Source organism: Lacerta agilis, chromosome 16, assembly GCF_009819535.1.
Source record: "Lacerta agilis isolate rLacAgi1 chromosome 16, rLacAgi1.pri, whole genome shotgun sequence".
Taxonomy (NCBI): domain Eukaryota; kingdom Metazoa; phylum Chordata; class Lepidosauria; order Squamata; family Lacertidae; genus Lacerta; species Lacerta agilis.
In genome coordinates this window covers 36507859-36533261 of record NC_046327.1, presented here as the reverse complement: position 1 = coordinate 36533261, position 25403 = coordinate 36507859, and the positions used below count along the sequence as shown (strand labels likewise).

The window sequence follows — 25403 nt, the reverse complement described above, 5'->3', positions numbered from 1 at the left end:
CCCTGATTCTCGCACTGGCCGCCGCTCAAGGGTCTGGATGAATGAGTGCCCGGGCGGTACCATTCCATGGGCCGGGGGTGCGCGTACATGGCGACTCCTTGGCGGGGAGGAGAGAGACGGTTCTCCCGCTGCCCTTAGCTGAAAAAGAAGGACGGGGGCTGGCGCAAAGGAAAATCGAGGAAGAGTGGTTTCAGAGACCGGGCAAGGAAGGGGCTGGAGAGGGGGCGCCGCTTTCCCCAAACCCCTTCCCTTCTCTTCCCCCCCCCATGCCTTTAATGGTTCTGGCCACGTTTAAAGGGCTCAGACCGGCTGGGGCGGGAGCAGACGCTGAGCAACAGCGGCGGCTGGAGACGGAGACGAGGGAGGCAGCAGGCGGGGAGCGAACGGCGGGCAGGTACAGCCTGGATCCGCGCAAACTGCCGAGGGGTTTGGGGGACCCGGAGGTGAGGAAGGGAGGCGTCACCCCACACCGGCCTGCCCACTCACCCCTCCATCGCAGCACCGGGCTGCATCGTTTTCGAGCAACAAGGAACGCCGTGGCTATTCGCAAAGAAAAGGGTGGTTTGGTCCTGCCGTGGGGGGAGATGGAGTGGGATTCCCCCTCCCTTCACTTGGGTCTTTGCTAGACAGGGCGGGGCAGCCCCTGCCTGGTTCTGTGCCAGCAGCAGACGCCCCATCTGTTGCCCCCACCCCTCTTTTGTGGTTGCGCTTCTTGCATTGCTCCCCCCCCCCTCCTCCGCCGGGTCTTTTAAGCCTACCGTTCAGGGAGGTTCCTCGCTATTTCCCCTGGTTTGCGAAGGGGGCTTCGTAGCAAGTGGGCGGCCGTCACAGGAAGGAAGCGGGGCCGGGAGAAGGGGGGAGGCGAAATGAACAGGTAAGGGAATATGGGCGAGAATGCAAAGTCAGAGAAGATTGGCCGTTTCGAGATGGCACCAGCTGGGTGTGTGCCTGTGTGGAAGAGATCAACTCTTTCCTTCTTCCCCGCCACACAATGATTTGATTCCTTACCCTGGAAGAGCCCGATCCGGAGTGGAGGAGCCTGGCTAACGCCCATCACACTCCAACTGGGGTTGACTTGTGTGTGTGTGTTGTGTGGGGGGCGTTCGCTTAGTAGGTAACATAGACATCACCTCGCTGGCCCCTGATCTGGCGACTGTACGCGATTTGCCGGTGGACTTGTTTGTATCTGGTTCTTTGCTTTTGTTAAAACGAAAAACAACCCCCCTCCCTTCTCGTTATTCCTGGAACCAAAAAATTTAGTCATTTGTAATGGAGGAATTTCCAAGCATGTTATCTTAGTGGGGCTGGTGAGGATGCGGATTCTGCTGGAGGGGCCAGAATTCCTCCTGCTGTACCTTTATGATGGCTGTTTGGAGTTCTAAGGTTTTGCGAGGAGGGGTCTCCAAGCTCTGGGAACTGGGTCAACTTGATTGATGGTGGTGTGTTCTGGAATGGAAGGGAGGAAGGGGCTCTAGGCTCTCATGTACCTTTAATTCAATGCATTGCTTTTTTAGAAAAAGAGAAAGGGGGGGAAACATTTCCTTATTTTGTTAATCCCCACAAAAGATCTGTGAGTGAAATCCAATTGTTCCCATTTTGCAGAGTGGGAAAACTGAGATTAAGCTCACCCCTAGAGGACCTATGGCTGTGATGTTGTTTTGAACCCTGGTCTCCGAGGCCCAGTGTTGTATTTGATGGACAACTCTGAAATGTGTGTGTAACAGGTTGGTGTCTCTCTCTATTGGCAGGAAGATTGGTTGATCCCAGACTGTTCCTCCTACTTGTGCTTCCCTCCCTGGTTGCGGGCGTAATAATGTATTGGGTCTTAGAATGGTTATGGTTGCTGTTCCACCCAGTGCTTCTTCCAGGCCTCTTTCTGGGAGGGGTCTGCTTATAATTCATGCCTGTTAAGGAGGGAAAAGTAGACAAAAAGGGATTGGGGAGGGGGAGAAGCTTGGTATGTGGGATGGGAGATTTCTCTCTCCTTCCTGTGAGGTGGATGATTGAGAGGCTGAGCATTTGGGTTGGGGGGAGAGGAGGAGGAATGAAATAGCTTGTTGGAGGAGCTTATATCAATGAAGAGCAAACCCAGCGGTTTGTGGTTTGCTTGGGTCGCAGAAGGTTGCATTGAATGAAAAGGGGGGATCTATGCACATCGGTTAGGATATTTGGAGCGACAGGCTGAGAGGCTGGCGTATACTGATGTTACAAGCTGGTCTGCTGTGGGGCCACCATAGTGGGTGGGGCTGATTCATTGGCTTAGTATGGTGGGAAGGGACAAGGTGGCAGCAGGAAGCCACTGGAACGAGTGTATTGGCAGGAGGAGAGTGTGTAAAGATGGGATTGTATATTACATTTATTACAGGCTTGAGTATAGGGTTTGCATGTTTGTTCCAGTTAAGCTGAAGAATGGGGGGCAAGGTTGCTGGATGACCCTTAATTTTTTTTGGGGGGGTCCCTTCCTACCACACTTTATAGAAACCACAAAAACATAGTTTCTCCATGACCACATACAGCTCCATACACATCCCTATTTTTAAGTATGCTCAGTGGTGGCAGTCTAAGTAGATGACACTGGGAGAGGCGGAGTGATGATCTGATTGGCCTCCCTCACTCTGTATGCTAAGGTGGGGGCGCTTGCACGCTTTGTGTATGTGTGTGCATGTACTACAGTTCTGTGATCAGTGGACAAGAAGTCCAAAATAGCATGGGAAGTTGGGTAGGGATATTGGGAGCTGTTACTGTGTAATAGGTGTAGATTCGAAGCTGTGTGTGTCTGTCTGCATTATCTTGAGCTACTCTGTTCTCTAGATAAGACTCTTATTATAAATTCTGCAAGTCCCTATCAACAAAGAGTCTTGTAGTTCCTTTAAGACTAACAAATTTGTCTTAAAAGTGTTGGTCTTTCAGGTGTCACAAGGTAATGGTTTTGGCTGCAGAAGACTAGCACTGCTATCTCTGTGGGGAAGTACCATCGCAGGGTATTAGGCTCAAAACAAGGCTATAACATTAAAGTGTTAAGCTCTTTGTTTCTCTCCATTTTTAAAAAAAACATTGTTTTCTTAGGAGAAACTGATCAGTGTTTATACCACACCTTAGCCTAGTGCTTGGTAGGGCCTCTGGGAAGCAGGTAAAATTGCTTCATCAGCCAGCCTTTGCCCACGGCTACCAGTTTGCCCGTTCCTGCTTTAATGCATACTTTAGCCACTAGTTCGTACTTGCAGCCAGTGGTAAGGTAAAAGGATAGATTTGCATTGCTTGCTAATGGCTGGAGCCATTGAATTTGGATAGTATGTGTTCACCTGAAGTGTGAAAACTGTGATCTTGCATATGATGGGCAGGAAGAGACCACAAATGTTTTCAGAGAGCTGTTTTGGGGATAGCATATTGACAAGTTGGGGAGATGAATAAAAAAAACCCAGCGAAGCATGGGAACTTTCTGAAACCTGGATGGTGTGCAACATGCAGCTGAGGGCCTGTAGGCACAAGGGATCTAGTTCACACACAAAACCACAGTGCTTGGTTTCTTGTTACTTGGCCTCTTGAAGCTGAATGTGCGGGGCCAGGCTAGTGAAAATCATTGTGTTTGAAGTGATGGGGAAATGTGGGCTATGGCCTACAGTTGGGGGTGGAAGGAAGACTGCTTGACCTACAGAAAGTCTCATGTTCAGTCCTTAGCATCTCCAGGCAGGACTAGGAAAGACTGCCAAACCCTGAAGAGTCGCTGCCAGTCAGTGAAAACAGGACAGGGCTGGTTGAAGTTTGATGTCTCTCTATTTTCCTAGGTCATTCAGACATGCAGAGTATTGCCTTGATTATAGAATCATAGAAGAGTTGGAAGGGACCCAAGGGTCATCTAGTCCAACTGCCTGCAATGCAGGAATCTCAGCTAAAGCATCCATGACAGATGGCCATCCAGCCTCTGCTTAAAAACCTCCAAGGAAGGCGAGCTCACAGCCTCCTGAGGGAGATTGTTCCACTGTCAAACAGCTCTTACTTTCAGAAAGTTTTTCCGTATGTCTAGTCGGAATCTCCTTTCCTGCAACTTGAAGCCATTGTTTCAAGCCCTCCCTTCCAGAGCAGGAGAAAACAAGCTTGTTCCATCCTCCATGTGACAGCCCTTCAGATATTTGAAGATGGCTATCACATCTCCTCTCTGTCTCCTCTTTTCCAGGCTAAACATATCCAGCTCCTTCAACCGTTCCTCATAAGGCTTGGCTTCTAGACCCTTGATCATCCTAGTTGCCCTCCTCTGCACATGTGCAGATGGCTCCTTGATGATGGAGCCACCATCTACAAACCAGCCCATAAGGCCCCATTTGAATATGAGGTGAACTGGCAAGAGCTTTCCGTTGAAGCATTGCACATGCCCAGTAGTCAGTTTAATTGGGGCCCTGAGCCATTGTACTTCTCCTGTGAACATGCTAGGGATCTGTAGCTGAGGAAGGTTTTGAAGTGGCATGCAGTGGCTTAGGGCCCCTATGTAAATGAGACTCCCATCAACATGCGGTGCCGCATGGGCAAGTTCTTTATGCCTGCCCGTATCCTTTTTCAGTGGGGCCCCACAGTATTTGTTTGGAGGTGGCGCTGTGATGATGTACATAGCAAGGATCAGGGGTGGTGGACTTGTCATGTTCCAGCAGGTACCGTTGTGGGCCAGTGACCCAGTCCAGGGAGGTATAAGACGCCTGTGCAAAACACTCGCCAAGGGGAGCTGGGATGATCAAAGCAAGCTGAGCTCTCAAGCCCTAAGAATCAATCAGTCCGGGTTCAAAGTATCATTGAAAGGCAAGGTCAAGGAACAGTCCACGGTCAATACCAAAGGGAATACAAGTCAAGCAAGCCTGGGCACCTAGGCGCAGGTTCATGGAGTTAGAGCTGTGTTCTTTCTAGTAACTGGAAGGTTCAAATGGGAGACCTGATATATTCTGGCCTCCTAGACCACACCCCAACCACAGCTGCTGGTGATGAACATAAGGTGATAGTGCAGGATCAGGCCAATGGCCCGTCTAGTCCAGCACTCTGTTCTCAGAATGGCCACTCAGATGCTGGTCGGAAGGCTGCAAGCAAGACCCGTGCAAGAGTGTTCTCTCTTCCTAGGATTCAGAAGCTTCACTGCTTCTCACCTTTCCTCTCGAGCCACACAGTCTGTGGACACGTGCTGTGCTTTCAGTCTCCAGCCTGAACCTTTTGTTGCTGGAGTTCTGGAGCCCCGAGGAGCATTTTATTCAATGGTCTTCCCCTCGGAGGATCTCTCAGGGCTAGATCCAGATCTGTGGTGTGTTGTGTTTGTCCTCTGAGGACTGTGTGTCTGGTACCAGGCCACAGCTAGGTATAATGGAATCCTTTTCAGCCTGAGGGCCAAATTCCCTCATGCGTAGCCTAACCTGGGGCCACATGCCAATGGTGGGCCGAGACAGAAGTGAAAGTGAATGGGTAGGATGTGACCTTCGTACAACAGCCAGGTGAAAGCCAGAGGTTTCCACACATACACAAACTCCATGTCTCCCTCCACCCTGGCAAGCGAGAGGCATTGCCTCAGGTCAAAGACACATTCTCATTAGGCAAAGCGTGTGACAATGGTGTAGAGCAGGCCAGGGGTTGTGTGGCCCAGAGGAGGCTTAGAGGGCCACATTTGGCCCTTGGGCCTGAGTCTGCAGCTCCTGCTGTAGATATTGGGATATTTGTGTGGAGAGAATCCTTGGGAATGAGAAGGGAGCCACCTCTGGTTAGTGCCATCTTTGTTCATTTTGTGTGACAGGTGGCATTGCTGCCTTCAGCTTTTCTTCATTGTTGCAGGGGTGTGTGTGTGTGCGCGCTTGTGCATGTGATGCAAGATGCTGTGTTTGCTTCTCAATTCTGTGGGTGCTGTTTCATGGTGTGCATGGTGGGTGCTAATGAGAAGCTGCAAGGGTGTTGGAAGGAAGAAAACGAGTTCCTTGGCGGCTGTGACTCTTTACTTGGGGCGGCAGCGGGTGGGGAAGTGTGGATCTCCAGCCAAGAGGTGCTGTTACGCGTTTGCAGCCCCTTTGGGGAGGGGCTCCAGGGAGATTTTCAGATTGGCATTAGTAATTGTAAACCTAATTCCAAGATAAAAAATTTCCTTCCAGTAGCACCTTAGAGATCAACTAAGTTTGTTATTGGTATGAGCTTTTGTGTGCATGCATGCACACAAAAGCTCATACCAATAACAAACTTAGTTGGTATCTAAGCTGCTACTTGAGAAGAGAAGACTCCCTGGAAAAGACCCTGATGTTGGGAAAGATGGAGGGCACAAGGAGAAGGGGACGACAAAGGATGAGATGGTTGGACAGTATTCTCGAAGCTACTGGCATGAGTTTGGCCAGACTGCGGGAGGCAGTGGAGGATAGGCGTGCCTGGCGTGCTCTGGTCCATGGGGTCACGAAGAGTCGGACACGACTGAACGACTGAACAACAACAACAACAACAAAGCTGCTACTGGAAGGAATTTTTTAAATTTTGTTTCTACTATGGCAGACCAACACGGCTACCTACCTGTAACTAATTGCAAGAGACTCCCTTTGTTAGCAACCCTCCAAATAAGTGCTCACGACCTGGCTGCCCAATCCTTCCTGCATGCCTCCTGGGAGGAGAGTTCCACTCAGTGGGACTGCACTCAACGATGGGGGGATCTTTGCCCCTCCAAACGTTGCTGGACTGTAGCTCCCATCCACCAGCGGGGCCAGGGAGGATGGGAGTGGCATAGTACAGCAAGATTTGGAGGACCACACACAAGTTCCTCGTTCCTGATGTGTAGGGTGGCAGCTGATTATACACACACAAACATGTCATTTCCACTCTGCTGCTGGAGGCTTTGCCTTTTCACTGCACAATGTTGGACTGGTGCTTAACCACCGTTTCCTCTTCTCTTCCTTCCCCCCACTTGCAGGCTGAATGAGCTGCCTGTGTCTGGCCCTGCCTGACCCCAGGCAACTCCCTGGCCATCATGTGGCGGCTGCTGCTTATGGCCACCACTACAGCTGTGGTCCTCCTTTCCTCGCCGCCACCTGTCCTAGGCGTGCTGTCCCCACCCGCCGCCTTCACAGTCTCGGACCTTTCCCTCACACACCTGGCTGTCCACCATGACACGGGCGAGGTCTACCTTGGGGCCATCAACCGCATCCTCAAGCTCTCGGCCAACCTGACCCAGCTGCGGGCTCACACCACGGGCCCGGTGCCCGACGACCCCCGCTGCTACCCTCCGCCTGGCGTGCGACTCTGCGCTCATCGCCTGGCCCCCGCCGACAACATCAACAAGCTACTGCTGATCGACTACGCTGGCAGCCGCTTGGTGGCCTGTGGCAGCGTCTGGCAAGGGGTGTGTCAGCTCTTGCGGTTGGATGATTTGGCCAAGCTGGGGGAGCCGCACCAGCGCAAGGAGCATTACCTTTCCGGCGGGCGCGAGCCAGACGCCATGGTTGGTGTGATTGTGGAGCAGCCAAGGGAGCCCAGCCAGTTTTTTGTGGGCACATCCATTGGGGGGCGCTCAGAGTATTTCCCCACTCTCTCCAGCCGCCGCCTGACCCCCGACGCCAGCAGTCCTGAGATGTTCAGTCTCGTCTATCAGGATGAATTTGTCTCCTCCCAGATCAAAGTACCTTCGGACACTCTCTCGCTCTACCCGGCCTTCGATATCTACTACGTTTCTGCATTTGTCTCCGGTGGCTTTGTGTATTTCCTCACCCTGCAGCTGGACACAGCTCAGACCCCACTGGAGCCGGCAGGAGGCCCAGGGGGTCCGGGCGTGACTGGCGGGGAGCGGTTCTTCTCCTCTAAGATCGTGCGCTTGTGTGCCAATGACACAGAGTTCTACTCGTACGTGGAGTTCCCGCTGGGTTGCTCCAAGGATGGCGTGGAGTACCGCCTTGTGCAGGCCGCGCAGCTGGCCAAAGCAGGCCGCGAGCTGGCCCGGTCGCTAGGCATCGCGGAAGGGCAGGATGTGCTCTATGCCGCCTTTTCGCAAGGCCAGAAGAACCGCGCTGCCCCGCCCCGCGAGAGCCTCCTCTGCCTCTTCACGCTGGATGAGGTCAACCAGCGCATCCAGGAGCGCATCCAGTCTTGCTACCGAGGGGAAGGCCGGCTCTCCCTCCCTTGGCTTCTCAACAAAGAGCTGCCCTGCATCAACACGGTACGATGCCTGATTTGGACTTTTTGCCCCCCCGCTCAGTTTCTACATGCTAGTTTCTGTCCTTTCCCCAAGGATAGGACACCCCCTCCCCAAAATGTTGGTGCTTTAGAGATATTTGGGCCCTTTCTGTCATTGTCACAACCTCTTTGGTCCCATTTTGCCCCAGAATTCACACGTAACAGCCCAGGAAGTCTTGTTTTGAACAAAACCTGTTACATTTCCTCTGCAAATTGAGGCACAAACACGCTGTAGGATAGGAGTGAGGAGCCTGTGGCCCCCTGATGTCATTGAACTACAATTGCCATCATCTCTGACTGCTGGCTGGGGCTGATGGAGCCCAACATCCTCTGGATGGCAACAGATTCCCCATCTCTGCTTTAGAATATAGGAGTTGCTGGGGAATAGAGTGCCATTGTGTACCCAACTCTAGCTCCGTTGTGCAGGGAAAGGGCACCCAATCCCATTTGATGTTGACTCTCGCCTCCTTGTCTCCCTGTCTCCAGCCCATGCAGATCAATGGGAATTTCTGTGGTCTGGTGCTGAACCAGCCCCTAGGGGGGTTGCAGGTCATTGAAGGGCTCCCACTGCTGGAGGAGAAGACTGAAGGAATGGCCAGCGTTGCTGCCTACACCTACCGTGGCCACTCAGTTGTCTTCATTGGAACGCGTGCGGGCAACCTCAAGAAGGTGAGATGTTCTCCTTCGGTGTATGGAAAAGGGGTGGGGAGGGAGAATATGGGAGGGCGGAAGTGGTTGTCTCCACACAAGTGTGGCTGGCTTCCCTGGTTCAGTCCCCAGCATTTCCAGGTAGGGCTGGGAAGGAGCCTGTCTGCAATCCTGAAGAGCTGCTGCCTCTCAGTGTGGACAACTCTGATTCAGGCAGTTTCCTATGAGACATCATGGTCTTCATCTGAGCTGGGTCTGTGTAAATGAATTAAAATTCCTCAGAAGCCTCCCCTAATTGGGACCATCCTCTCTGGCACAGCTACTGTATTTTCTAGAAGAGTTTTCTGTTACTGGTGGGGGTATGCTATGATTTTACCTTCACCAGGAAAAATAAAAATGCATCCTCCAACACGGTTTATGTGGTCAGGTCTTCTCCTCCCTTTTTCCAGAAGAGCACATCTTATGTAATCTTATCCAGAACTCCTAAGTGTCACTGTTAGAATTTTAAACAAAAGTCAGTGGTAGGCTGTAGAATGCAAGTGATGCATTGGCTGAGACTATATTTTTCTGCACATTGGGGCCACATATTTTGAGTATCTCTGACTATGTGCTGAGTGCCCTATTCTCATCACTGCAATCTCCCTAGCTGGGCTCCACACACCTGGGCTGGCGAGGGTGGAAGCAGCTTCCAGGAAATCTTAGGCACCCGTGTGCATTTCTTATTTTTAATTAATTTCACACTTCTGGTATCACATCTTCCACTTGCTGTGCTGAGAGTTGGGCAAGAAAGTGCCAAGAGAATAAAATTAGTTTATGCTAGGAGCTGCATGCTCAGGAATTGGGCCGTGCCCCATGGGACGCCGGGCAACTGTCCCACACCTCTCACAATTACACTTTGAGGTGGGGAGAGGGTTGCAATGTGGAAACATATCTGGCAACAGTGGTGGTCACTGGACAGACTTCTATTTCATTGGATTTCTTACTCTCCTCCTCTCCGTGTCTCAGGGCAGGATACAACAATATAAAAATACAATATTAAAACCAGTTAAAACAATTTCCAATCAGAAGAACTGGGTGGGTCCTTCTATTTCAAGTGTCAAAGGCCCAGGTAAATTGCTGGTTACTGTCTCCCCCCCCCAAAAAAAATAACAACAACCCATAAGCCTCGACATTCTAGATCTAGTGAAATATTCTAGAGGGACATCTGAGGAGGCATGCAATGCCCTTTCTCTTTATGGAAAATCTCCTTCTCTCAACCCAACCCCCAAGCATTGCCTGCTGTGCAGTGGGGGTGGGAGAGAAGCAGTTGTTACTGGCAGCCCCCACCCTTTGCCATTAGTTGCCACTTTCCAGAGGCTTGTGCCCAACAGACCTGGCGCATTAAATATTAACCGGGCGGCGCATGAGCTGGCGCACCCCTCCTCCATCTAGCTGGGGGGGGGGGAAGTTCCAAGTCTGAGAGAGCAGCAGAGCCAGACGGAGATTGTAATTGTGCCCTGTAAAAGAGCTGGAGGGGTCAGGGGAGTGTCCAGGCATTGGGGGTCGCAGAGGCTGAAGCTCAGGTAATGTTGCCTGGTGGGGCAGATGCGCCAGGGTTAATCCTCCCCCCCCCCCTTTTCCTGCATTTTCCAACCTGATTTGGTTGCCTTTTGCAGCAAGTGTGTGCATGGTTGGCGGGAAGGAGATGTTGCTGGCAGATGTGAGGCATGCGACCTAAAGCCATAAATTATCCTCCGTTAGGTTCAGGGTTCCCTTTGTCACCAGGATGTGGCCCCATAATTTACTTAGGGTAGCATCTTCCATCTCTGGAGCATGTGAAGCCACAGTGTGTTTCTTAGCATGTACAGAATGCTTTCCCTTCATCATCTGTCTGCTTCCCCTGAATCTGTCCGTCTCTCTTTTTATTTTATGCTATTATTTTCTCCTTTCTTCCCTAAACACTGCCTTGGTTGTATGTCGGCTTTGGTTTCAATCTCGCTTTCTTGCTGTGCCTCAGTCCTCACTGGACGATTTGGCTCCTAGCTTCTCGCTCTTTGGGTTACCTACCGTTTTAAATTGGCCCAGGGTGGGCCTTTCCGAGGCGCAATGTGGGTGTTTTCGCCTCCTGACTACTCTGATTCTGGCGAAAAACCAACCCCAGCTGCCCATTCCAGCTTTCTCTCTGTCCCGTGCTCTCTCTCTCTCTCTCCCTCTCTCCCCCCCCCACCAGCTGTGGGGTCAGTTTTGAAGTGGAAGGGTCCTTGGGAGTGTACGGGGCGTCTGGTCTTTGGGGCTGGTGGCCTGGAATTGAGTTACAGCTTGTTGTGGTGGGGGAAGAGGGAGAAGAGAAATGCTGTTTAAACTCTTGAACCCCTGGCAGGGGGCATGAAGGGAGGTCACGACCCCCTTCTGTCCCTCATGCAAACGGTGGCAATTCAATTAGGATGGCAGGAGGCAGGGAGGTAGCCCCTCCGTCTGCCTTTCCATTCCCAGATCCCCCTCTGCCGCCTTCAATACACTAATTGCCTTGTTGCTGTGCAGCCTGGAGCCTCACCCAGGGGTGACCTGCCTGTTCCCCCAGTCAAGTCTGAAAAGGACCATTATCCTGCTCCTTGGGGAAGGGAAGAGGACTCCTATCTGAATCTCCAGCTCTACAACTGCACTGACCCCCAGGGGCCTGGTTGGTTTGTGGGGGAGGCTCAATGGGGCTTTGTTGGCCAGGATGAAAGCTCCTTTGAGCAATCTCTTGGGGGCAAGTGTGTGTGTGTGTGTGTGTGCGTGAGAGAGAGAGAGAGAGAGAGAGAGAGAGAGAGAGAGAATCTTCCCCATTGTAGGTACTTTCTTCAGATGTGGAAAAGAGAGCATCCTTCCGTTCTGCTCCTGGGCTCCACCTTAAGCCCATGAGGCTACCACGTCACTCCAGGGCAGGGGATTGCCAGTGTGGTGCCCCTTTGGTTGTTGTCAACTCCATCTCCCATCAGCCCCTGCCAGCATAGCCAGTAGTGAGAGATGATGGGAGTTGTAGTCAAGCAACATCTGGAGGCTTCCTCTTCTCTAGAAGATAGTTCCACTCAGTCTCCCTCCACCTGTCCTAAGAGGAAACTTGTCTCTTTCCCAGACCACACGCAGTGGGCACTTCTAATTGAGTTGTGGTTGTGTAGTGTGGTGGCAAATCTTGAGCATTATGAACCTGCGAGGGGGTGGATGAGGGGATTCACTTCCTTCTGTTGCCTCTCCACTGCCCACTCTTCTCTCCCCTCCCAAACTTGCCGTATGCCTATGAGGTGATTTTGTAGAGATTGCATAGGTTCCAATGACTGTAGTCAGTGCCAGATTTACGTATAAGCTAAGCAAGCTATAGCTTGGGGCCACACTCTCTTGGGGGCCCCCAAAAAAATTTAAAGAAAAAAAACCCTGGATGTACATTTCCAAAATATAAGAAAAAACCAAATAAAATAAGACCTACATACAACAACAGTGTTTTGTGTTGTGTAGGCCCCTATGATGTACGTAATGGGCCCCGCCTGCTATATAAAGGGCCCCACTACCATAATAATAATAATAATAATAATTAATAATTTATTTATACCCTGCCCACCTTGCTGGGTTTCCCCAGCCACTCTGGGCAGCTTCCAACAAAATATTAAAATACAATAGTCTATTAAACATTAAAAGCTTCCCTAAACAGGGCTGCCTTCAGATGTCTTCTAAAAGTCTGGTAGTAGCTTAAGGCCTCATCAAACCTAAATCCGGCCCTGACTGTAGTCTTCCCTTTTTTACTTCATACTTTTTAGAGGAGAGCTTCGAATAAAGACAATCTTTGGTATGTTTCCTTCCCTTCAGTTTCTGTGTCTGTTTTGTAAACATAGATGCCTATGGCCCAGTTGTCCTTATTTATTGGGAATGTGGTATTGTTCTTAGCAATTCATTGGTGCGTGTTTTTTTAACATTGTAAATAAGCAGGGGAGTCTCTCAAGTTTCACCGCCCCCCCCCAACCCCAGGTCTCTAGGAGCTGTGTTTACACTTCTCTGTGTTTATACATGTGTGCCTCTGCACAGAGGGACACACACAGAGCTGCCGAATGTCTTCCATCCCTCTCCCATTACTACCTCTCCAGATTATAAATGTTGCTGAATGCGATTAAGGCCGCAATCCTTTGGGGATATTGTGGGTCTGACTTCTGAGTAAACGTCATTAGGGTTGCTCTGTGCATTCTCCTCATTATAGAATAGCAGCAAACAGATCTATTTCATGATTGAACTTTTATTGAGTTTTAGGAGGAGGAAATGGTTCTGCTCAGTTTATTCACACACCGCTTTGGAAGCCAGGACAGGCCAGGCTATTTATCGAGGTTATTTTTAGACTGCTTTTCAGTCCTGTCAGATTCCCGAAGTAGGGATACAATAAAATATGTTAACAATTCAAAATAACATTACAAGGAGGGAGGGAGGGAGGGAGAGAAATGAAGCAAGGCTGCGTGGGATTTACTGGTCAGGGGAAGGGCCACTATCCAAGCCTGGAACATCTTTCAAGACCCAGGTAGGTAGCAAAACAATGGTGGGGTGGGGTGGGGGGAAAGCAGCTGGAGTCAACTTCTACCCCCAGAGTTCTTCAGCCATGGGTCCCCAGGTGTTGTTGGGCTGCAACTCACAACATCCCTGGCCAGCTTAGCCAACATCGGGGTGATGAGGGTTGTAGCCCATCAACATCTGGGGACCCAAGGCTGAAGAGCAGTGCTCTGCCCCATTCCTCCAGCCCCTTCTCTTTCTGCTGGGCCTTCTTGATGCTGCCTTTGAACACTTCACGGGAAATCCAGGTCATAGGTGAATCTATTATATTTAATGTTTTGCACAGTATTTCAAAGTTATCGTTGTTTTAAGATCAATTTGGAAACCATTAATATTGGGCTGGCTTGATCATGGAACTGCTTGGGAGTTAAGTGGCTCAAGCCATAAAAGGCCACATCCCATTAGCAATGCAGAAGTGTTCTGAAACTGTACAGGAAGAAGAAGCATGCACCCTGATGGTGCAGAATAGCCAAATATTTTTTCTTTAAAAGAGAGAGGTACTTTGCCTGTCCATCATTCATTGCAGGGATGGAGAACCTGTGGCCTGCCAGATATTGTTGGACTCCCAACTCCCCAATGGTCCGGGATGGTGGGAGATGTCATCAGACAAAATATGGAGGGTCACAGGTTCACCAACCTGTCCCAAAAGTTCAGAATGCTTTTTTAAAAGTCATACCACTAAATACTGTATGTACTGCAAAGTAACACGCCTTTCCTTTTACCCATTCAAAAATGCAAATGTCAAATAGTTGAGTAACTGTCAAAATCATTGACATTTGGTTGTTTTTTTTAGTAAAGTGAATTTTAAGAAAACATAGTGGAAGCTCTTCGGCACCACTGCGGGGTTGAAGAAAGGGACAACATCCTCTGTCTGCAAAGTGACATTAGGCTCTAGGCCACATTCAAGCTCTGGGGCCATTTTGGAAAGTGCCTTGCAAGTTCCATCTGGGCTCTGTGAGAGAGTATTTCCTGGGTAATTTGCCAAATGCATACTGTACAACTTCCCCTGTGATATGCAGCTAGTAGCTGGAAGTGAAATATTTTTGCACAAAGTGGTGCAAACCTGTGCTAATGGGGGGTTCTGTGCACAGTGGCTAATATAGAAGATTAAATGGGTCTGTGCCTTGGTCAGAGGAAGCTTATGAGGAAGGGGTTATTGGATTTATGAAAATTCTCAGGTATTATAACTCACTTCCAGAAATTGTGTTAAGTTCTGCTGTATGACTTTTGAATTTACCAGTAACCATATAGTAATTCAGATTTTTTAAATAGACTTTATTATTTGAAGTATCAAAATAAAAACCAAGATAGTAGTCTCTATTTTAGCTAGCAAAAGCAACAATTTCCCTTGGAAAAACAGCCTAAGACAAAGAAACGAGAACATTAATCACAAACTCCCTTTTGCATGGAAGAAATTTGATTAACTTCTGCAATTCTCCTCTTGTGTCCAAATCCTATGCCTATTTTTAATTTGCAAAGCCAAGCAGAATGACAAAATTGCAAAGAGCAAGATTGCATAGAGCAAAATTACTAGTTCAGTAGCAGCACAGCAGTGGCTGATCCTCTGCCCCATCGGAAGCCCTAACAGCTAGCTCTGGTTGGGGCAGCAGGTGGGGGCTGCTCATTTGTTTTTTTTTTTTTTAATGTATTTCCTTTTTCTTTTGCTGCATCAGTTCCAGGCTCACACAGCTGAATGGTTGTATGAGATCTGGCCCATCAGAGGATGCATGGGGGTTTGGATCTGGCAGATCCAAAACCACTGGCGCCCTGCTCCATTTTGTGGTTTTCTGCTACTATGGATGGAGAACTGCTGCTGATGGGTGGGCCTCTATAGAGCAGAGGCCTACAGATTCCAGTGGACGGTTGCTTTCACTTCATCAGGGTTAGGATTGCACCATCAATTTTGCTAACAAATAGAAAACGTGTAAAAATAATAATAGTTGAATTGCTTCCCACAACACCTCTCATTCCTATTGCAATTGCTGCTACCACCACCTGCCCACATTGCCTCTGTGGGCAAACAGGTATCCAGCAGTGGATGTACCTTTGGATCTCTTTGCCCCTCCCAAATTGCAAACTTAAAAGTACACCACCTTCCTTTAAATAGGCAGAGCTGTTAATCTTTGGAGACTCCCAAATGTGTGGGATCTTGTGCATAGCACAGACTGTTAATTACTGAGAATTTCAGCAGCTATGTAATCCAGACCCTTCAAAAAACATTCTTGTGGTGCCTGGTTGCTTTTTCATTACAAAATTTCTCATAAACTTTATACTTCAGGGCATGCAGCCGACTAGGCACATTGCATCTATCTATCTATCTATCTATCCATCCATTCCCTCATTCATTCCCTCCAGTTTTTGCCATTCCAAGCAGCTTGCAAGCTAGGTGCTTTACTGAGTCCAAGGTTGCCTGCCACATGTTGCTAGTGGATTTCCCTTGGCATTAGTGAGGCACACTTTGTGCAGGTATACTACACTGGGAGGAGGGGTGTTTACAAAGATGAAAGCAAATACCATTTTCAATTGACAAATGGGGAACTGTGGATTAGGTTCACAATTAGCTCTGGGTTGTTGTTGTTTTTAAACCACTCTTTGAGTGCACACATGTAGTTTTCCCTTTCAGGTGTGTGTGTGTGTGTGTGTGTGTGTATATACAGACTGGAACCTTGCTGTGATTTTTAATGCATGCAGCCTTCATAATTTTCACCGGAAAATGAATGTTTGTGGTATACGTGCACCAGCACCAGTATACAGCTCCTGAAATATGCAGCCGTCTTGGAGATGTTGGTTTATCCAGCCAGTGTATGACTGAAATTTTAACCCAGATGCAGTGCTCTTTTCAGCAGGCTCTATAGTTTGGAACAAACATTTGACCACCAGGTTTAGGAGATAAAACTGCAAAAGGCTTCTGTCTTCCGGGGGTGGGGGTGGGGGACTTCTGAATGTCCTGTAACCATAATATTATGTTGCTAATTCCTTCAATCTCACGGTTCACAGTTCCTGCAAGGAATCAATATCCCACTTCTGACACCATATACAAAACGTTTCCTTATCAGCTCTGTGGCACAAAATACCCCCACTATATTTGTCTGTTGCCCTTATGACAGATAAGAACGCAAGGTTGAGAGCATGACTTTGCTACAGTGCCACCCAGCGAATCAGAAGAGTACCGAGCTGCAATCTGAACCCAGCTTCAGGCTTTACCCTAACCACACCTTTTCATTTGCCAACAAAGCCCAGTTTTTCAAAAACCCCTCAAATACTGAACTGTGACCCAAGGGAGCTTGTGGTGAGAAAACGAGAATACCATTCATGCCCTTTAGGACTTGCCATATTAACAAAGCTGCTCATGCGCTTGCACTCCTCAGGTGCGTGTGGGACAACCCCAACGAGGCCCATCTCTACGAGTCTGTTCCTGTGATGCCTGGGGAGCCGCTGCTGCGTGACATGGTCCTGAGTCCGGACCAGCGCCACCTCTACTTGCTCAGCCAGAGACAGGTCAGCCTCGGGGAGAGGGATGGAGTGGCTTCTGTCGCACTACAGCTGAGAGGACAGACCCCTGAGGGCCGCATTCTCTTGTGGGCAAACTTCCAGGGGCCACGTGGCAGTGGGGGCGGGGCCAGAGGCAAAAGCGGGTGTGGTCAGGGGAAAAAGTGGGGCGGGGCAACAGATCTGACTTGCTTTCGTACTACATTTCAAATCACAGGCAAGGAAGAGGTATTGTCGGTGTTCAATAACAGGGCAGAAGCCCTCAAGGAAGGCATGGAGGGTTGGGTGGGTGGGGGGGAGAGAGAGAGAGAGAGAGCTGCATTTGGGTCCTGGTCCTGAGGTTCTCCACCTCTGATCTAACTGGTACTGTGTTTTTTAAAAAAACTGAGCCAGGCCTTATGCTGGAACATGAGGCGATGAGTGCAAGAAGGCTTGTGAATAATTATTTTCCATCAGAGTCATTTCTGAGCAATTGCAGCCACCGGCACCCAACACTTCTGGGGTTAGAGAAATGGGTCTTCCCACTTACAAAAGGCACACATCCCAGACACCTTTTTTGCACTCATTGCTAAGAGCAGGGCAATTTGACTCTGCATATATTTCACTGTGTTTAAAACATGCCTATTAAGAGGAACTAATCAGTATTTTTTCCTTTCTAAGAGGGGGAGGCAAAATCTCTAGTGCGTTATTTGGGACAATAGGTGGAAAGGGGGTGTTTGGGGGTGTGTGGTTCTTGACAAAACTTTTCTCTGGAAAGCTTTTAGATTCCTAAACCTGCAAAAAGGCAAACCTTCTTTTTTTGTGGAGGAGGGAGCTGTGGAATTTGACATTTTGAATGGAATCACAATGCTGCCTGTGAATGGAATCAGATGCTGAGGTTAAGAGTATGATTTCTGCAGAAGTGGCTTGTAGGAGTTGTGGCACATTGTGGGGTTAGGGCTACTGGGAGGATGGGGTGCTGTGCAGAGCTGCCAGCTTTCCCCACTCTCTTTATCAAGGTATTGTGCAGTTTAACAGCAGGCAGAAATTCAACAGGTGCCTTCCCCAGTACCAGAAACTGGACTGCTAGATTTTGACTTTGCACAGAAGCTTTGCTGGGGGCAGCGGTGGAGAGGAATAGCAACCCTGATACCTACTGATCTGATGAGGAGAAGGAAGGCCTTGTCTAATGACTTAGCCCTTCCCCTCAGGTGGTCCGGCTCCCCGTGGAAACTGTGAACAGTACTCATCTTGTGCTGAGTGCCTGGGCTCCAGAGACCCACACTGCGGCTGGTGCGTCCTGCACAACAGGTGAGAGAATTTCCTAACACGCGCTGCCCCCCCCCCCCCAAGAAGCATTGCACAGGCGAAGAAGAATCCATGATCCAAGACTAGCACCCCCTTCCCTCAAAAATGCTGCTTTATTTCCCACCCGATGTTGGGGATCAAGTAGGGAGGTGGCAGCCCAGTGTGAGATCCCCTCTCTCCTTCCTCCTGCTGTGGCCTCCCTCCCTCCTCCACCCCTTATCTAGGCTCTGCAGGAGCCTTAATCTATTAAATCTGCCAGCACTGAGCTGACTAGGAGGAAGAGTTAGAGGGGGTTTGGGGAGGGGGAGAGGGGAAAAGAAGAAGATAGCAGCGGTTGTCCCTCCAAGAGTGTGGGAGGTGGTGGGTTTCCTTCCCTGCTCTGCTCCCCTCCCACAACCCATCACTCGATGTCATATTGAGCAGGGCAGCTGGGGGGAAGAGCATGGGGAGTCTTCTGAGCACCCCCCCCATTGAAAGCAAGCTTGAGTTTCATCCTCCCTGCAGCAACAATGCTTCCTGTCTCTCCTGCATTTTATATCCCACCACCCTGCAGGAGCAGAGCGGAGTTAGGGCGGGGGGGGGGGAGATGGAGCAGAGGGCAACCCCACCCTGCCAGCCACTGCTGCGTCTCTGCTAGCAAATGTTTTCCTCCTGTCTTTACCCCCCCCCTCTTTCCTCCCAATTCCCTATCACTGCCTCAGCACCTGGCACAGCAACTTGCACCTCCTAGCTTAATATAGAATTATGTGATAATACTTGGAGGGGGGTGAAGAAAGAGTGAGAACGGAGGTGACACCCCCCCACACACAGTAGTATTGGGTTTGGGGGGGTGGAGTGGGAGAGGAAGGGAAAGAGGAGAGAGAGAGAGAGAAAGAGAGAGAAATAAGAAGTACTGTAGTGGGAGCTGCTGGTTCTCTTAGGACTGCTCCTCCACTCCTGAGCCAATTCTTTTCCTCCACTTGCAATCCTGTGCTCTCTGAATCAGCCACGGAGGGAGTGTAGGAGAGGGCTGGGGCTGAAGGGCTGATAATACCTCTTTCCACACTACCCAGCATGGTCTCTCTCTCCCTTGACTATGAGGTTTGCTTGCTTGCTGCTTCACTCTCCCTCCTGCCAACCCTTGTGGGAGGGGGGGGAGCAGCATTTCATTCTAGCCTCCCTCAGCCCCTTTGAGAGGAAGGGCAGGATATAAATCTTAATAAACAAACAAACAAACCCTTGCTCAAGGCGGGCATCTCCGTGCCCAGCTCCCTAAGCTCCTTTGGTTCCTTCCAGCACTGACAAGCCTAACAAGCCTCCAGGGTCCTGGAGAGGAAGCAGTAGCTTCCTTGCCACCCCCCACCCCGCACGCGTGTGCACACCTAACACACCTGAACTGCTGAGCCTTCTCTGGCTTCTGTTCCACCTCCATCTCCTCTGCCACCTTTCCTCCTGCCAAAGTTCCTTCCGTGTGTGCCACTTTCTGTTGCCAGATCAGGAGACAGTCTGCTCCGCTGAGTGCTTTGATAAGAAGTTCTGTTCCTCTAGTAGCAGGTCCCTGTGAGCTTTGTCCCACACCCACCCCAGTCCCATTGGTGGCAGCAGTGGCCGAAGGCTATGGAGAGGGGAGGATGCCAAGGCTGTGAAATTATCCTTTGCTTTCCCCCTCCTCCCCAAGCTGCCTTGTTCTGTTGCCGCTCAGGTGTTGCAGAGAGAGCGAGTGTCCCCGCGCTGCAGAGCCTCACCGTTTCACAGCATCTCTGACTCAATGTGTGCGGCTGCTTGTTGAGCCCAACAACATCTCGGTGACAGAGCCCCGCATTGTGGTGAGTCCTATGTACAATGCTTGTGCCCGCCCTGGACTTTTGGCTTTCAGTTCTCCTGTGTTTCTTTGGCAAGGAACCTCCTCTGTGTTTTGCAAGTGGTGAAGCGGGAAGGTATTGATCCTGCTCCTCTTTCTGAGGAGGGGTCCTTTCCTCAGGCTTGTGTCTCTGGATAATATATGCCGCAGTGACACTTACCTGAGCTACATCCCGTTTCGATTTCTGTAACCTCCTCTATGTGAGACTCTCTTTGAAAAGTGCTAAGAAGCCCCCAGGTGGCCCAAAAAGCTGCAGCTAGATTGTTGACCAGAGCTGGTTAGAGGGAGCAGCTACACCAGCTCCAGTGCCTACCAGTCTGTTTCCGAGCACAATTCAAAGTGCTGGCTAGGACCCTGTAAAGCCCTTCACAGTTTAGGCCCAAGATGTCCGAAAGGCTGCATTCCCTCATATGAACCTGCCCAGGATTTGAGATCTTTAGGGGAGGCCCTCCTCTTGGTCCTGCCACCCTCACAGGCACGCTTGGTGGGGATGCGGGAAAGGGCCTTCTGGGTGGTGGCTGCACCCAGACAATTTTGGAACTTCCTCTTTAGAGAAGCTAGACTGGCTCCCTCCTGTCCATCCATGTGCAGGTGAAGACCTTGTTTCAACAGGCTTTAGAGAACTGATTGGTGGTGCTGTGCTATTTTTGTTGTGCTTATCTGTATGATATATATAATATATATATATACACACACACACACACACACACACAACCCCCTATGTTTTTTTGCTGTTCTTATTTTATGTGTAAACTGCTTTGAGTCCCTGTTAGGGGGGAAAAGGCGGGGTATAAATGAATATATTATTCTTATTCTTATTACTACTATTATTATAATATGTCAACCTGCTTTCTCGGAATCATTTATTATCCTCCTATCTTGGTTCTTTGCCATTTGAACCCCAGTGTCCTGAAATCACCTGGACCTCTGCAAAGGGGACTTACACACACACACACACACATGCACACACATGCACACACTTGGGGGGTTGTCTGTGGACAAAACCATATTTGCCAGGTACTCCTCTCCTTTTAACCACTTCTCAACTACAGTTGGATAATTGATCTATAAAGTTAATGAAGGCCCCTTTTAAAAAACTTTTTTCCCTGCCAAAGTAGGGAGTCACGACTTCCGGTTAGGTGCCGAGTCAATGGCGGACGGGAGTCCGATGGCTCCGTCCTCCGTTAGGCGATAGGGATCTCCGTGTCTGCGCCACGGGTCCCTTAAAGCCACGGGAAGAGCGTCCCGTGGACCGACGGCTTCGTGGGTCCCAGACGTGCTGTCTCCGCTCCTGATTGACCCTCGTAAGGGGGAAAATCAGGCGAGCGGAGCCCCAGCACGGGACTGAAGAAGCGACTGCCTGCGGAGGATCAAAGCAGCGATCCCGCCAGACCTGAGCACCCGGCACTTCCTACACAGAAACTTCCAAAGAAACTCTGTAAGTTAAAATACTGGATTATTTTACAAGTTTTAAAGAGCACTGCTTGCAGAGGAAATTGCAAAAGGAAGCCTGTTCCCTTCGAACTGTTTGCGCGAGCTTGGTAGCGCTAAAAGATCAAAGCCGCGACTAACGGGAAAGTTTTGCGAACTCTGCCAAACTTTTTAAAAGTGGATTAAAGTTGCTTAAAGGTTGTTTAAAGACTTAAAAACAGTTGATATGGCAAAAGAAGAAGCCCCTCACCCTCTGGATTAGGATTCGGGTCAGTAGCGGGCTGTGATATATTGTTGCCATTTTTTTTTCTTTGTTGGTGTTTTAGTGACTGTTTACCAGTGGAGACATTTTGACTTCTTTGTAACCAGATACAAGTTACTTTTGGGACTTTGGTGGTAACACTGCAAGTTAGAAACTGTTACTGACTTGGGCTATATGAAAATATACCCTTCTTGGCTGTAAGGAATTTATATTGTGGAAAATTCAAACTCTTTGCCTAAAAGCCGGATCTTTGGGACTGGTGTGGGCTCCTGGCTCAGCAGTCTCTTTGTTCTCGGAATTGAGCTGCTGGCCACCTGGTGTTTACTTTTGGGACTGTTGGCCTTCTGCTGTGAATGTCTGAGATTGTTACCACAGCAACTGGAGTGACCTTGAGATTACAATTGCAGAGCCCACAGGAGATGGACACTAGATCAAAAACAGCTGGTTCTAGCTCTGCACAAAAAAGAGGCTCTGTTTCCCTAACTCTACAGGAACAAATGGAGAAATTGGTTGTTAGTGTGGCAGAAATTGCAGCAGGATTGAAAAGCGTCACTGAAGGGTTGAAACAAACACAAGACCAAGTTTCATCAGGAAATACAGCAGTGAATTCAGCAATAGAAAAATTACAAGCTGACATAAAGCTGATATTAAAAATTCTACGCAGACCCTGGAAAAATCAATTGGGCAAATTGAGGAGAACGTAAGGAAGAACAGAGAAGAAATTAATAGAATTGGGCTGGAGGTGACCACCTTGAAAAGGACTCTGAGGAAATTAAAGTGGTCAAAGAAAAAATAAAAAAGGTGGAGGAAAAATTGGACAATTTGGATTGGAGCAGATAGAGAATATTGGAACACGACAGAGAACTGTTGAAGAGTCTCTCGCTTTTCTGCAACTACATCAGAGAGAGGGCAACATCCGTCTAAGGGGTCTTCCAGAATTGGAAGGGGAAGACCTAAAAGATTATATTGTGAAGCTATTTTCAGGATATTGGGAGCTAGAAGAAGTTAACGTCTCAGCGCGCATAGTGAAGGCCTTCAGATTTGGTCCAAGAGGTTCCAGAGGAAAGAAAAGCAACAAAACAGTCAGTGACTGTTGATTGTGCTACACGACCGACACGATAGAGACTTTTTTCTGGATTTGCACTATAGAAACAACCTGGTGGTAGAGCAGAATAAAGTAATTTTTTATAAGGACATCCCCAGATTTTTCCTGGACAAAAGAGTTCCTTACAACGACTTGGTGACTGAGCTCAGAAAAAGGAAAATTCCCTTCAGTTGGGAATTTCCAGAAGGCCTGGCATTTACGTTTGAAGGAAAGAAGATAAGAATAAGGTCCTTGGCGGAGAAGCAAAAGTTTTTGGACAAGCATCAGGAACAATTTAAAGGCACACCACTCGACCCAGCACAATTATACAGGTTCCCAGCGGAATTTCCACCACCGCCGGGACCACTAAGTTTACCAGGTTCAAGCCAGGATTTAGAGAAAGACAAGAAAAGGAGAAGCAACTGGAGGAGAAGAATAAAGAAAAGAAAATGGCGCTCAAGCTAATGACATGGAATGTCCGGGGATTGAATCAGAGACCAAAGAGACGCAGAGTGTTTTACAGCATAGAAAAGAAGAATTTGGATATAATATGTTTACAGGAAACCCACATAGCCCGACGTCATAAAGATTACTACAGAACAAAAAATTAGGCCAAGAGTTCATATCATCGGACAAGGTCAAGAAGAGAGGAGTAGTGATATATGCAAAGGAGAAATATAGCCCAAGACAGCTTTTTAAAGATGAAGAAGGGAGATACATCGCAATTGAAATTAATATACAAGGCGAAAAACTTTTGATTCTGGGACTTTACGCACCAAATGATGGAAAGTCAATTTTTTATAAGAAAATACATGATCTGCTGCTGGACTATTTGGATTACAAATTAGTTTGCCTTGGAGACTTTAATGGTGCAGTTTCCACATTAATGGACAGATCTCAAAGAACCAAATTAACGAAATGATGGGAAACTCCCAAAGACTTTTTTCGAAATGGTGGATAATTTGAATTTGGTGGACTCTTGGAGATTAAAAAACCCTACAGATACAGAGGCAACTTATTTTAGTGAATCTCAGCAGTCATGGTCGAGAATAGATTACATTTGGATTTCGAATGAATTGGCTCCAAAAATACAAAAGGCAGAAATTGGCCCTAAAACTCTTTCAGATCACCAATCCGGTACAGTAAATCTAAAAATGATTTCCAAGGATTCTTTCAGATGGAGAATGGATGACGCTCTGATGAGAGATACCAAGCTAGTAGAAAGAGCGGCGAAAAAGATGAAAGAATATTTTCAGATAAATTGGAGTTCCGAAGTGGAAAAAAGAATTGCGTGGGATGCAAGTAAAGCTGTAATGAGAGGATTCCTCATTAGTGAAAAAGCAAAAAAGAAGAGACAACAAAATGCAGAAATGGAGAGATTGTTGAAGTCAATCAAAGAAAAGGAAAAAGAATTGAGAGGGCATCCCAGATGTGTTAAAATCCAAAAAGAAATTAAATACTTGCAATCCCAATATGCTAATATAATGAATCAGGACATTGAATGGAAAGTGAAAATGATGAAACAAAGAACATTTGAATCGGCTAATAAGTGTGGAAAACTACTAGCTTGGCAATTGAAGAAAAGACAAAAGGCAAATGTCATCAATAATTTGGTAGTAAATGGAAAAAACGTGGAGAAACCGGAGGAAATCAGATGGTGCTTTCAAAGATTCTACAAGCAACTGTACAAGGAGGAGAAGATAGATGAAGTAGAAATAGACCGATTTCTGGAAAAGAACGGATTGCAAAAAGTCCCAGAGGAAAAACTAGTTACTCTCAACCACCCAATATCGACACAGGAGATAGAAGATGCAATAAACAACATGCAATTGGGGAAGGCTCCAGGACCGGATGGACTAACAGCAAAATATTACAGACATTGAAAGACTGGCTATCGCAGCCGCTAAGAGAAATTTGCAACAAAATATTAGAAGGAGATAGGGCACCAGAGACGTGGAAAGAAGCCTTTATCACACTGATTCCAAACCAGATACTGACAAGACTCAAATGAAAAATTATCATCCAATATCCCTTTTGAATGTGGATTACAAAATTTTTGCAAATGTATTGGCTACAAGGCTGAAAAGAGTGTTGAAAGATTATATACACAGAGATCAAGCAGGTTTCTTGCCAGGAAGACAAATTAGCAATAATACGAAGAATTATTGTGGACATATTAGAAAAACTGGAGAGAAACATAAATACAGATGCGGCACTACTGTTTGTTGATGCAGAAAGCATTTGATAAAGTTTCTTGGATATTCATGAAAAGAATTTGGAAAGGATGGGAGTTGGAGAAAATTCCTGAATGGCATCAAGGCCATCTATACAGAACAAAGAGCTAAGTAATAGTAACAGTGTGATATCGGAGGAGTTTGAAGTTGAAAAGGGAACAAGACAAGGGTGCCCTATCTCCCTTTACTTTTTATTACGGTCCTGGAAGTCCTCCTAAATATGATACGAAAGGATAAACAGATAAAAGGAATACGTGTGGGAGAGAAAGAATACAAACTACGCGCCTTCGCAGACGATCTGATGTTATCCCTGCAGGAACCGGAAAGCAGTGTCCCCAGAGCCTTGGAAATAATTGAACAATTGGACTTGTAGCTGGTTTCAAATTAAACAAACAGAAAACCAAAGTTTAGGAA

At 48.3% G+C, this 25403-nt stretch overlaps 1 protein-coding gene across 1 annotated transcript in view; it reads left to right on the top strand.

The window, feature by feature from the left end:
* The first annotated feature begins 289 nt into the window (after positions 1-289).
* Positions 290-25403, top strand: part of PLXNA3 (plexin A3) — a 74842-nt gene continuing 49728 nt past the window's right edge. Inside the window, 7 exon segments of the mRNA XM_033174096.1 lie at positions 290-394; positions 6911-8149; positions 8653-8855; positions 16731-16860; positions 18042-18057; positions 18060-18141; positions 19820-19943. Coding sequence (XP_033029987.1) covers positions 6968-8149; positions 8653-8855; positions 16731-16860; positions 18042-18057; positions 18060-18141; positions 19820-19943 — 1737 coding nt within the window. The 5' untranslated portion in view covers positions 290-394; positions 6911-6967.